This window comes from Talpa occidentalis, unplaced genomic scaffold, assembly GCF_014898055.3.
Source record: "Talpa occidentalis isolate TD23 unplaced genomic scaffold, MPIMG_talOcc4v2.1 talOcc4.8, whole genome shotgun sequence".
Taxonomy (NCBI): domain Eukaryota; kingdom Metazoa; phylum Chordata; class Mammalia; order Eulipotyphla; family Talpidae; genus Talpa; species Talpa occidentalis.
Window position 1 is genome coordinate 76,548,016 of NW_023605194.1, and position 12,617 is coordinate 76,560,632.

The window sequence follows — 12,617 nt, forward strand, 5'->3', positions numbered from 1 at the left end:
GGGTGATTTTGAGAACTTCTAGGGACCTAGACTGTGGTCCAAGGGAGAGCTCCCTCAGCTCTGCCAGATCTTCTGATCATCTAAGAGAAGATACAACTCCAAGTTATTCTGTGAAATTTTTCCTGATTTTAAAAGTGGGCAATGTGGGCATGTTTGATGATCGCCGCAGAGGATGTACCTGTGGAGGAAGGCATGGTGGGACTTCCATGGGCTCGGGCTGGGACGCAGAGGCAGCAGGGCTGGCCTCGTGGGTGCGCAGCCCATGGGTCCCTGGGAAGACCCACTCGTCCTGCTTGGGAAAGGCCCCGGGCCTGTCTGAAGGCTCTGCTGCAGCTGTTTTGAAAACTTTAGTAATTTTTAACAGGGCCCTAAGTTTCATTTTGTGCTATGCGCTGCGAATTACTGGAGGGAGGGCCCGAGCCTACCTGTGGGGTGAAAAGGTGGAGGGAGGTCTGGAAATGTGTCAAAGAGGGGTCAGCTGGACTGAGGGAAGAGATGAGCAGAGGGAGGAGGGAGCAGAGAGAGGAGGGAGCAGAGAGAGGAGGGAGCAGAAGGAGGAGGGAGCAGAGGGAGGAGGGAGGAGAGGGAGGAGGGAGCAGAGGGAAGAGGGAGGAGAGGGAGGAGGGAGCAGAAGAAGGAGAGCAGTAGTGTGAATAAGGACTGGAAGGGTGGGCCTGGGAGCTCACTTCACTGGGGGGCGGGGAGCACGCATATGTGTGATAGGTGTGAAGATAGTGTGTTGTGTGTCTGTGCATGGCTGTGTGAGATCCACAGTGTGTGTGAGAACGTGTGCGCGGTGTGGAGAGTGTGGCGTGTATGCCATGGCACACAGCTGGGTGCGAGGGTCCACATGTGTGTGAGTGTGCAGGTGAGTGTGGTGTATGTGCTGGGGGGGTGGCGGGGAGGTGGTGGCAGGACAGGGAGAGGCCAGAAGTCACAGGCTGCTTGACAAATATTTATTGAGCACCTTCTCTGTGCCAGGCGCCGTGGAGGTGCTGAGATGAGTAAGCCCGTCCTTGCCCAGAGGCCCTCACAACCCGGTCGGGAGAGAGACGGTAAACAGATAACTGGAAAAGAGGTTTATTGAAATAAACCCTTGAATAAAAATACACGTCACCTGCTTCACCCAGGCAGCGGGTAAAGGTAGATTTCCCTGGAATTGGGCGGGAGGGGTGCCTGTGGGGGTAATCCAGGCCGCCTCCCCTCCCCCCTGCAGGCACACCCAAACTCGGGAGGGGTGACCTCTCTCTGACCTGCCCAGCAGCACACCTGATCCCACAGAAGCAGATAAGAGGTGACCAGCAGCTCAGGGCAGGACCGAAACAGCCCAGCCCTAGGGCCTCCACTCCGCCACCCCTCAGCCTGGGCCACACCCAAGGAGACACAAACCCCCAGGGCGGGAGAATGCCCCCATCTCTGGGTGGGAGTCTGTGCAGTGACTTCTGACCTGGTGGGCGCTGGAGGTAGAAGTGGCTGATACCCCAGAGAGAGGGCGCCAGGCTGTGTCCCCAGGCTCTGTAAGGTCCTGAGGCGGGAGGGGAGAGGGCAGTGCTGGGCAAAGCTAACCTTTCTGCCTCCTGTCCCCAGTGCCCTGTCCCAAGCAGGGGCCTGGCCTCTAAGCACCCCCTGAGGCAGGAGTCCTGGCCCCCACTCCCACAGGGCTGGTGACCTTGGATCAGCCACCAGCCCCCATAGGGATCACAGGGAGGCCCAGTCTCCTCAAAGGGCTGTGGTGCGGATCAAATGAGATAATGGGATGAGGAAAGCACCTCATAAACTGAAAATGGCAGGACAAAGGTCGGAGGGGAGGCAGGGCCTGCTAGCAGCTGCCTCCCAGCCCTGTGGCAAAGGATCAGGGGCTTGGCCCCTCATCCCAGCTCCCATCCCCTCTGCACATCCTTTGTGACCATCACATGCTGTGTCTCCTTCCCACAGGGCTGAGGAAACCGAGGCTGGAGGCAGGGGAGCCGGCAAGAGTCTTCCGAGGCTCAACTGCATGGTGACTTAAGGTGACAAGGGTAAACCCTCCTCAGGGTGTGAGGAGCTCCAAGATAATGTGGGTGGGGAAATTTGCACAGCACCACACACAAATTAACTGTCAGGAAACAAGGATGTTATTAGGTTAAGGGACCGAAGGATGCCCAGCTGATAAGTGGCCTGGCAAGCAGGTGATCAGGTCTGAGGCTAAGCTGTGCCTCTGCCCATTAGCTCCTTCCGTTAACTTTCTTACTCTTCAGAAGGGAAAGGTCTTCCAGTGGCTCCAGCAGATTCTAGGTTCTTTCATGACCCCCTAATCTCTCCAACCAATTTCCCTGCTCTTTCTGACAAGCCCCGCTTCTCTCTCAAATTCTCTGTCTCTCTCTCTGTCTCTCTCTCTCTCTCTCTCTCACTCACACACACACACACACACACACACACACACACACACACACAGTTTTTTTGAAGATACCTTCTTTATCTACACGCCTTCAGCGAATAACCTGGTATTTCTAAGACAATAGCATTTCCAATTTACAAAATGTGCTTTTGAAGCCTTGGACTTAAGAACTTTCTGCTGGAAAGTTTTCTTCATAAGTAACTCCACATGCAGTTCCCATCAGTCAAATGTTCTAAAACCCAGATGCATCTTCACTGCAGAGGCAAAGTGACACGGTTCTGGAATCTACAGTCCCAACCTGAGAAGCTCCCAGGGAAAGGCCTCAGGACAGCAGGAGGCGCCGCGTGGGTGATGGTGGCCAAGTTACCATCCCACTGACCCTCACTGCCTGCGCCTGCAAACTGGAAATGATGGTCTCATGTCTCCTGTGGAGGGTGAGGGTGGGCAGGGAAGTCTAGCACTGTACCTGGTGTAGATGAGATGTCTGAGGGTCCACTCCTTCTCTCTTTCTCACCAAGTGTTCATCATCTCTATTTTATTTGTTTTTCCCTCCACAAGATCATAATTCTGATTTCATGTCGGACAACGAAAGCTAGGATTCAGATTACAGATATTCAGCTTACAGCCAACTTGTTTGGAATGCAAAAGGTTCTATTCCACAAGGCCAGACATGCAATGCTAGACTTCTTAGGGAACATCGGGTCCAAAGCCTAGCCTGGCAGCAAGGAAGCAGGGCAGGCCCAAGAAGGACTCGGCCAAGGTCACTGTGCAAACGTGAGGTGGCAACACGACACAGGCCCCGTGCTTAGCTTCCCAGGCTCATGTCCTTGCTTGCATGAAGTCTTGCATTTTCTCAGAGGTGAACAATCTCACTTGTTTTCTTTGCTCTCCTCCCAGGTCCCAGCCAGCTTGTCTGTAAACTTAGCCCTCCTGATATAGGAAATCCATTCTTACCCTCCCTCTGCCTTTGCCTTCACCTTCAGCCTGCTAGACCCCTGTCACTCTCCCCTCCCCAGCCTAATTCCAATCCACAGGCCCAAATTTCAGCACATGGGTAGCTAAGACGAAGATAAGAAAAAGCCCCAAAGGCACTTTATTGGAGGCCTCTGCCTCCACTCACAGGAGAAAGCAGCCAGGAACCTGCCGAACGGTCCCAGCATTGCCCCATCCATCCCTCACTGGCTCAGCTCAAGGCCTGGAACAGTCAGAGTGGCCACCAGAGCTTGGGAGGAGCAGGGAGGGGAACGTCTTAGAAAAAATAGATTTCTACACACATCTGACATTTATAGCACATAAATTAGGTGCTCCGACCCCCGCTGGCGGATCCAAGTACTGAGCGGGGAGGAGGAGCCAGTCCAGAAAGAAGGTGCGGAGGAGCCCAATACCCCTGCCGTGGTGTCCCTGGGGTCTCCTCAGTCCTCCTTGGCTCAGTCCAGGCATCTCCAGGAGGCAGGCTGCCCACAGCGGGGTTCCGGATCAAGTCTGAGGCGGCACCCGATACAAGTAGCTGCATTTGCAGCTGGTCAGCGGACTGGTTGTTTCAAATTCCAGAGCTTGTAATTCCAAAAGGAGGCCAAAGAGGGGAGGCCACGGACCCCCACTTCAGGCTGACGATGACAAGACCACAGCCTCCGCTTCTCTTCACGGCATAGCAGGGAGTGTGCCCAAACCGGGGTGGCCCAAGGTCCCCAGGAGAGAATGCAGGCCTCAACGTCCGTGCGTTTGGTCCCAGGTCTCCTTCGGGCCCTCAGTTCCGACTGCTGACCACCTCTTCCTCTTTCCAGCCACTGGAGTTTTTGCCAAACTTGTAGACAAGTCGCCGGCCATCCACGCGCTCCAGGATTTCACGCTTGTAGTAGTACCTGGGTGGGAGAAGGGAAGTCAGCCCAGCTCAGGTCACCTGGCCCACCTTCACCTGGTCTCCAGTCTGAACTAACCCAAGTGTCACTTCTCAAAGCTCCTCTCTCCTGCCCCACCGCAAGGAGGAGCTGTCTTTGCACCCTGGCCTACAACTGTGTCCATAGGCCTTGGTTCTACCCTGGCTTCTTTGTGCTTATGTCTACAGCCTGGGGCTTATCATGAAACCACATGATTTTAGGTCTGCAAGGGATCTGGGCCAAGATCTAGGAGGAAACTGAGGCCTAGATACAGCAACATAATTGCCCCAGTAGCGAGAGAGCAAGGCCTCCTTCACCACCAAGAGCCTGTCTTAGGACAAACTGGCAGATAGCATAAAAAAATTGTTAGGTAGTTAAGTGTGCTGACTGGAAGCCAACCTACTACTTTCTCTGTGTTTTCATTTGATCTGTGAGGTAAGCAGACACTGCTCTTATCCTCCCTCTAACAGGACTCAAACCGGCCAGGAGGGTGGTGGTCCGAGAGGGGAACACGAGCGCCCCCCCTGGTAGGAATGACAGATGGTGAGGGTCCCAGCCGCTCCCTCACCTCATGGCCCTGCTCAGCTTCTCGTAGGTCATGCTGTTGTTCTTTTTCTTTTGGCCCCACAGCTGGGCCACGGCCTCGGAGCGCAGGAATTTGAAGACACCCTCTTGCCGGTTCTCCCACTTCATGAGGCCCTCGTTGAGCTCCGGGTTGATGAGGATGTCCCGGATGAACTCCCACAGGTGAGTACCTCTGGGGGCTATAAGGCCAGATTCCATCAACCAGTGTGTCAAGGGGCCCCTCCTCCAGGCCAGGGGATGTGTCTGGCTGCCTGGCCTTTGCTGTAATGGCTGCTCCCTCCTGCCTCCCCCAACTGACACGGAGCTCCAGGACTGAGCTCATATGGCACAGATGCTAACTCCCTCGAATACTGGTCACACGTCCAGTTGGGAGACTAGAGTGAGACTGGCCTGGGATCTCCCAGGTCAGTGAGGGTCACAGTCAAGAAGCAGACACACCACCAGGTGGTGGGGGCTTGGCCTGCCCAGGGCTAGAGCTGGCCCCAGCCTGGGGACCGAGGGATAGCTTCCCGTGAAAAATAACCTCCTGAGCACAAGAAACAGCCAGGCCTCTATGTGTGTCTGTGAAAGGGCACTGTGTGGAAAACAGCACACAGGCAAGGAAGACCAGGGGGCATATTCCTGGGGGTTCACAGTGGCTGGACACACTCAAGGCCTGAGGCTGGCAGGCACAGACTTGGAGTGCAGGGGCCATGCTGCCTGGGCATTGGCGAGCTGGGAGTCACCTCTGCCTGAGCCCACAGTGGTCGCTGGGCTCTTCCCCTCCCCCCCACTCCAGCACCCACCAGTGCCTCCTCAGTGGAGTCCCAGCTGGCAGGACAGTGGCCACAGGCAGTGAGAACTAGAGTGGGGGAGGGGGCAGGAACCTCTAGCTCCAATAGCCTTGCTCTGGGAGCCTCAGTTTCCCCTCCTGTCCCTGCAGCACCATCCCAGGAGCTCACCATGCTTGCTCTTCTTGCCCTCCAGACAATCCCGGGACTCTTTGCTCAGCTTTCGTGGCCGGCCTCGTTTCCGTTTCCCGTGCTTAGGATCCCCCTTCTTATAGTCAGGAAAGCCATCTATGGGGGAAGGTGGAAGGAGAGACGGGTGAGGTCAGCCTCTTATGGGAAAACTGCAGGAAAGCAGGAGTGAGGGGCAGGGCCTGCTAGGGCACTGCCCAGTGGGGCAACCCCTGGGGACTGGGCCTCCCCACTCACCGCTGGAGAAGAGCTTGCTGTCTGTGGGGTCCAGGTCTACGTCGCTTCCACCAGAGTCTGAGGAGTGGGAACTCTGAGAGGTGCCGGTCCCTGGGGAGGCGGGGCAGAGTGAGGCCCCTCACCAGCCCACCCACTCCCCGAGCCAGCCTCAGAGCCTGCCCAGGACGCCACGCCTGCCCAGCCCCTGATCCTCCCAGAAAGCAAGGGTTCCGGTGTGGCAACAGGGCTGGAGAGCACTGGCGGGAGGGGAGCTGTGGCCCAGACAAGGGCTCACCTGTGGTGGAGACATCAGAGCTGCCGGGGGAGGGGGCGCCAGCACCGTAGCTGCCAGGGTAGTAGGGGCTGGCCTGCCGGGAGTCGTCCAGCATCTCCTGGATGAAGGGGCTTCCCTGTTCTGGGAAGAGGAGGTGAGACTTCAGCTGTGTGCAGAGGAGGGTGGCTAAGGCTGCCTGGTGACCAGCTGAATTTGAGCTTGGGGGAGACAGATGTCTGGGCAGGGAGGGTCATCTCCAGTGCTCCGGGGAGGGCCAGAGACGGGACGGGACAGGCTAGGATAAGAAGGGAGAAAATGGGCTCTCACCACCGAAAGAGCTGGTGTCTCCTGCAGTCTCCTGGAAGGCCATGCTGTCCTTCTCCAGCAACTCGATGATCCAGCTGAGCTCGTCAGGAAAGCTGGAAGCTGATAGTAGGAGGGAGGGTCAGGGCCCAGGCTGACTCTACTCCCCTCTCCCCCCTTGGGGGCTTCCGTCTGGCCATGCTCACGGGTCTCCCCACAGCCCATGCTGTACTTGGCTTGGGATAGGTGCTCAACCCCAAACCAGCCCCCCTCACTGAGAAGGAAACCCCCGCCCCCTCCCCAGGACCCCAAGTGGCACTTACTGAGGTCCCATAACTGGGAGTAAAGCTGGTCCCCCAGGGGCCCGAAGACCAGCCGCAGCTCCTCAGGGGCACAGCTGCAGAGCGCCGCCCCGTCCATGTCGCACCGCGAGAAGTCGATGGAGCTGGCGTCGTACTTGTTCTTCTCCACCTGGTAGCTGATCCAGTCCAGAACCTGGGCCTTGGACCAGAACTGAGGCTGCTCCCCTGACCAGCTGGCCTTTTCTGCAAGGGGTCGGGCGCAGTGACAGGTCAGCTTGTGCCACCCGGCAGGCCCTCACAGCCCACGTATGGGTTTAGACAACCCTCCCACCAGGAAGGGCTGGTATTCACGAGACACCCACACCCCAGTCTCTTCCAGGTTACCCCAGCCCCTAGACCTGAAATTTGTACCAGAGGCCTTTCTCCCTGTCCGATCCCCATTTATCTTAAACGGGTGTTAGATGGATCTGCCACCCTCTCTAAACATCCCCTCCCACCCTGCCGAGGACCCACCTGTGCCCTCCAGCGGCATCTGGGGGTTGCTCAGAGTCAGCACCAGGTCATCAGCCCCAAAGGTAGCAGCAGGGGGAACAGGGGCCTGAGTGGAGTCCTCCGAGCTGTACATAGTGCTGAAGTAGTTGCTAAAAACGTTGCTAATCTCACAGGTTGCGGCCATGAGGCTACCTGGGGAGAGAGGCCAGTGAGAGGCCAGGCTGGCCCCTAGCCTTCTGGCTATACTGTTCTAGCCCAGCCTGACGCGGGAGTAGCCCCAAAGGGCACAAAGGTCAACATGGCTTCAGACACCTTGCCTCCAAGAGGGCCTGACCTGGCTGGTGGTGTGAAGGCTGCCTGCTGGGCTCCCTGCTCAGCTCACCTGGGCTGTGGGTGGGCCCAGCAGAGACATGGCCACCCCATCCTTCCCAGGACAACCCCTCTCGGCCCATGGACCCTTGGGTCCCCCCACCACCCTACATTCCTGGCTCTGGGGTTCTGTCCTGTGGACTACAGTGTCACAACTGAGATCCACTAACCCCCTCCCCAATTTCCCAGGGTTCAGGCTGGGGAATATGGCAGGTGGGGGTCCTACCGGAGTGGCTGGTACGGGTGTGGCCAGCAGGCAGGCAGGATTAAGGGACAGCAGGTGGGCGAGAAATCCAGGAGGGAAAAAAGCTCAGCCAGGTAGTGCTGGGCTTCTGGCCCTGGGGCTCCCCCACCCGCCCTAAATAAAGGCTGTGGAGCTCCGCCTGGTGCGCAGGCTTTATAGCCTGGCCAGGCGGTAATCTGAGCTGGTGGCTCATTGGATGGAGGGGATTTCCTGGCCTTTAGACTGGGCTCCTGGCCCCAGGTGATTTGCATATTTTGTGCCACTTGGCCGGGATCCTAGCAGGCGGTGCTGGGAAATCAGGCCCAGCTGGTTTAATGATTGTCGGATCCTGTCATCCTGTACCTGCTGGGGTTGGGCACAGGGCACTGGCCTGGGCGGGTGGCGGGAGCGTCGCTGGGGTGGGCATCTGTACTTTCGGCCACCCTCTGGCTCAGGAAATTCCTTTCGGGGGCCAGGCCAGGGATGGGCCAGAGAAGGGAGAAGTGTGAAGGGGGAATCTGACCTCCTGGCTGACCTGGGTCAGAGGGAGCAGGTCTGAGGACAAGAGGGGCTGGTAGGAGGGAAGACACTGAGATTTGGGAGTTTTCCCACAGCGCCCAGGATTCAGGCGAAGACTCAGGACCCTAGGCAATATTCACAGGCTGATGGGTAGGCAGGGCCTGCCAGCCTCGCCCAGGGCCCCTTACTACTGCCGGTCCCTGTTGGCCAGGCATTCTTGGCCTGCCAGGGCCCCAACCAAGCATCAGGATTGCTGCGGCCACTTCTGGGGAGACCTGGCTCTACTGACAAGTTCTTCCCTCCGTCCCTGAAGGAGCCCTCTCTGCCTCAGGGCTGCTGGAGGCGCTGGAATCCGTGGAGCTGTTTACCCCTCTATCTGGACGCGCATCTAATCTCTGCCTGGCCCAGCCCAACGGTGCCTGTCTGCTGCCCTCTAGTGGCCAGAAGCCTCACTGCCTGGGTCAAGTCTATTAAAGGAAGAAAGGCAGGCCCATTTGCTTTTTTTTTTTTTTAATTTATTTATTTATGCATACAAGAGCTGGGGCACAGGCTAGAGATGCGGGGGTGCGAAAGGATTCGCCAGAGACAGAGTGGGGAACAAAAGAGGGAAACTGACCGAACTACACTGCTGAGGGGAGCAGCAGGCGAGGTAGTAGAGGTCTGCTGCACCATGTGGGTTGCTCCCTGGCGGGCCGGGGATCAAACTCATGCTGCAGAGACTGCAGATTGCTTCATAGTGCAGTGCTTAACCCCTTGCACCACCAGGGAGGCCCCCATTTGCTTTTAATGTCTCGCCTTAGTCCTCACAAAAACCCTGGAAGAATGTGTGGTTACCCCCATTTTAAAGACAACATTGCAGCTCGGTGGGGTTGAGTGATTGCCCCGGCCCCAGGAGCTGGTTAGGCGGTGGGGCTGAGATTCAGGCAGCCCAGGTGCTCTTCCCTGACCTCTCCTGTTATGAGGGTCCCCTCTCAGCACCACATTGAGCCCAGGCCCCCCTGTGGGCAGAGCCAGTCAGTCTTCTCTCTATGGGCTCAGCCCACCTACAGACCCTGCCGGAGACCCTGAACCCAGGCAGACAGGATGGTGAGGAGGCAGATTTGTATTCTGGAGTCTCCCAACTATGTGATCTTGGGTGAGACACTTGGATTGTGGCCTCAGTTTCCCCATCTGTAAGAAAGAGGTTCCTAATAACTCCCGGTATCTCTTCCAGATGACGTTTTCTATACTTCTAAGGTGTAGGAACTATGTCATCTCCCCCCCTTCATGGATCCACAGCCCTGGGTGGTTCACAGCTAAGCTCAGCCTCTGGAGAAATGGTTGGTCAAACAAAAGGCACCTCCACCTCTCCGGGGCCCCCTACTTATTCTACAGAGGAAGACTAAGAAACTCATCTCTGACAATCTGCTTCTCATTTTCCTGGTCTAGGAAACTGCTGGGTCCCTTGAAGAGGGGTTAAGGTCAGGACCCCTCCAATGGTCAGGGCCGACTGGAGAGCCCCTGGGCTCTGGCCATAGGATTTTCCCCAGCCCTTCAGGGGGCCTCCCCACCCCTCCTCCCACCCCGGGAGCCCAAGGCGGCACTCCCTCTCCCCAGTCAGTCCCCAGGAATGTAGGAGAACCGGCTTCCAGCCGGGACTGGAGACAGGACTGCTCTGTGCTCCCTCAACCAGCAGAATGCCTGGCTGAGGCTCCAGACTGAGTGAGAAGGTGAAAAGAGAACAATGAGAAGGAGATCAGCTCCCTTGCCTTCATGGGGATTCACAGGAGATATGGGAATTCCTGTAGGTTAGCACCTATAGGACAACAGGGAATTCCTATAGGTTAGCACCTCGCCTCTAAGTATTAATGCCTCCAGTAGCCCCCGCAGCCAGGGATGTTATGGGAGGTAAGTGAGTCTTAGTTGGAGGCCAGCGCCTTGGAGGAATGGGGAAAAGGTTCCAGGGTAGCAGTCAGAGGTGCTGAGAAGGAGGTGAAGGGCCTTTCCAGACCCTGCCTGTGGCAAGAAGAGCCTGCGCCCCTCTCAGAGCTGACCTAGACAGGGAGGTCTCCTCCTGGGGAGGAGGATGGCAGAGCGCTGCCTCCCAGCCCTATGAAAGGACAGGCACTGCTGGCAGGAATGGTGGGTGGCAGATGTGACTTAGATGTCCACGCTGTAAAGTGTCACAAAGTGCGGGCAGGGGTGGGGGGCGGGGGGGAGTGAGAGGACGCCAGAGGAAGAGCTCCAGGCTTTGGCTTCCAGAGTGACCCTTTCTAGTTCCTGGGCCCATCAATGCTACAGGCTTTTGTTCAGCATCAGGAAAGATGACCACTGGCCTCACATAAGACAGGCACCAATTTGGGGTGCAGGGAGAGCCTGAAAGCCTCCTTGCCTATAACTCATTGCCAGGAACAGCCCCCAAAGAACTTGGCAGTTTGCTATCAAAATGCCAGTGCCGGGCCTCCCTGGTGGCACAAGGGGTTAAGATGCAACCTATGAAACTATTTGCAGTCACTGCAGCACAAGTTCGATCCCCAGCCAGGGAGCAACTCACATGGCGTGGCAGACTTTTCCTGGCTTGCCCGCTGCTCCCCTCAGCAGCGTATTTCAGTAGATTTGCCTGTTCTGCTCCCCACTCTGTCTCTGGTGAATCCTCTCACCCCCCTCACCTCTGGCCTGCACCCCAGTTCTTGTATGCATAAATAAATAAATCTTTTAAAAAAAAATATGCCAGGGCCTCCCCGGTGGCGCAGCGGTTGAGCACTGGGTTTTGAAGCTGCCTGCGGCCTCTGCAGCGCCGCCGGTTCGATCCCTGGCTGCTCCCCGGCCACCGGAGGAGGGTCCCACATGGCGCGCAGACCTCTCCTGCTGCCCGCTGCTCCCCTCAGCAGTGTATTTCGGTCCTTCTGCCTGTTCTGCTCCCCGCTCTGGCTCTGTGAATTCTCTCACCCTCCCCCGCGCTTCTGACTGTACCCAGTGCATGTATAAACAAAAAACAAACAAATAAATAAATAAACATGCCTCTCTTAAAAAAAAAAAAAAGAATACTTAAAAAAAAAAAAAAATATGACAGTGCCTAGGGCAGCTCTTACAACCTCAGGGCCCCAGATCCCTAAGACCCAAAAGCACCCTCTTTGCTGGAGAAACCCCAGGTATGCCCAGGACTGACACTCCCCAGCCTACCCCCTTGTCAGTATCCCCTTGCTTTTGCTAAGAGTGAGAATAAACCTACCTGAGCAGTTATGTCTTAGGTCGTGGTCCCTTTTCCAGGCCCTGTGCAGGGAAGGAGGCTCCCTCAGAGCCACAAAGGAAAACTGGTACAGGGGTCTCTATATTTAAGGAAAAGAACCTTAAATATATTTAAATATTTCCTTGCAACCCACCCTCCTCCCATACCTCAACCCTAAGTTGCTTGCCCCCAGGCGGAAACCAAGAAATCAGAACTCAGTGCCAAGTTCAGAAAATACTCTACTTGTTATCACACCATTAAGAGTTGTTCAGAATCAGGGCCTTCCTTGTGGTGCAAGGGGTTAAGCATGAGCCCTATGAAGCTATCGGCAGCACGAGTTCCATCCCCAGCCAGGGAGTTACCCACATGGCGCAGCAGACCTCTCCTGGCTCGCCCATTGCTCCCCTATTTCAGTAGATCTGCCTGTTCTGCTCCCCACTCTGTCTCTGGTGGATACTCTCACCCCCCACACCTCCGGCCTGCATCCCAGCTCTTGTATGCGTAAATTTAAAAATTAATCTTTAAAAAAAAAAAAAGAGTTGCTCAGAATCACAGGCAGGTAGGGCCCAGCCAAGCCCAGGGATGAAGAGCAGGCGGGGGAAGAACACTGGGACAGGCTCTTCTGAAAGCACCGCAGAAGGCAAATAGGGTTGCTGCAGATTGAGAGTTTAGGGCCTCACAGACTCAAGTGCCATTCATTTGTACACTCTCCTGGCGCCAGCAACGCCACAGTCATATCCCCATATGTTTTCACATGCATGTCAGGGAATGCCCCTCCTTGAAGCTGGGGGTTCCCAAGGACAGGGAAATGCTGTCATCCTCTGGGCCCCCCAGAGGCTTTTTCTCAGAAAACGCACATGGCAGACACAACTGGACAGGAAATGTGACAGCCAATCCCAAACTCCACCGAATA

At 56.4% G+C, this 12,617-nt stretch overlaps 1 protein-coding gene across 1 annotated transcript; it reads right to left on the reverse strand.

The window, feature by feature from the left end:
- Window positions 1-2,875: 2,875 nt before the first annotated feature.
- Window positions 2,876-12,527, reverse strand: ELF3 (E74 like ETS transcription factor 3). The gene is made up of 9 exons (XM_054690203.1): window positions 11,704-12,527; window positions 7,407-7,573; window positions 6,915-7,136; window positions 6,616-6,714; window positions 6,310-6,429; window positions 6,036-6,125; window positions 5,781-5,897; window positions 4,823-5,018; window positions 2,876-4,239 (listed from the first exon to the last, which is right to left on the reverse strand). Exons 2-9 carry the CDS (start codon window positions 7,567-7,569, stop codon window positions 4,125-4,127), a joined length of 1,122 nt encoding a protein of 373 aa, XP_054546178.1. The 5' UTR covers window positions 7,570-7,573; window positions 11,704-12,527; the 3' UTR covers window positions 2,876-4,124.
- Window positions 12,528-12,617: the final 90 nt, after the last annotated feature.

Bases quoted from the DNA above. Each gene is read 5' to 3' on its own strand.
- ELF3 (XM_054690203.1), bottom strand. From the start codon at position 7,569: ATGGCCGCAACCTGTGAGATTAGCAACGTTTTTAGCAACTACTTCAGC. The intron at 7,137-7,406 runs GTGGGTCCTCGG...GACCCCTTGCAG, and splicing joins GATGCCGCTGGAGGGCACAG to AAAAGGCCAGCTGGTCAGGG. The intron at 6,430-6,615 runs GTGAGAGCCCAT...TCCTCTTCCCAG, and splicing joins AGACACCAGCTCTTTCGGTG to AACAGGGAAGCCCCTTCATC.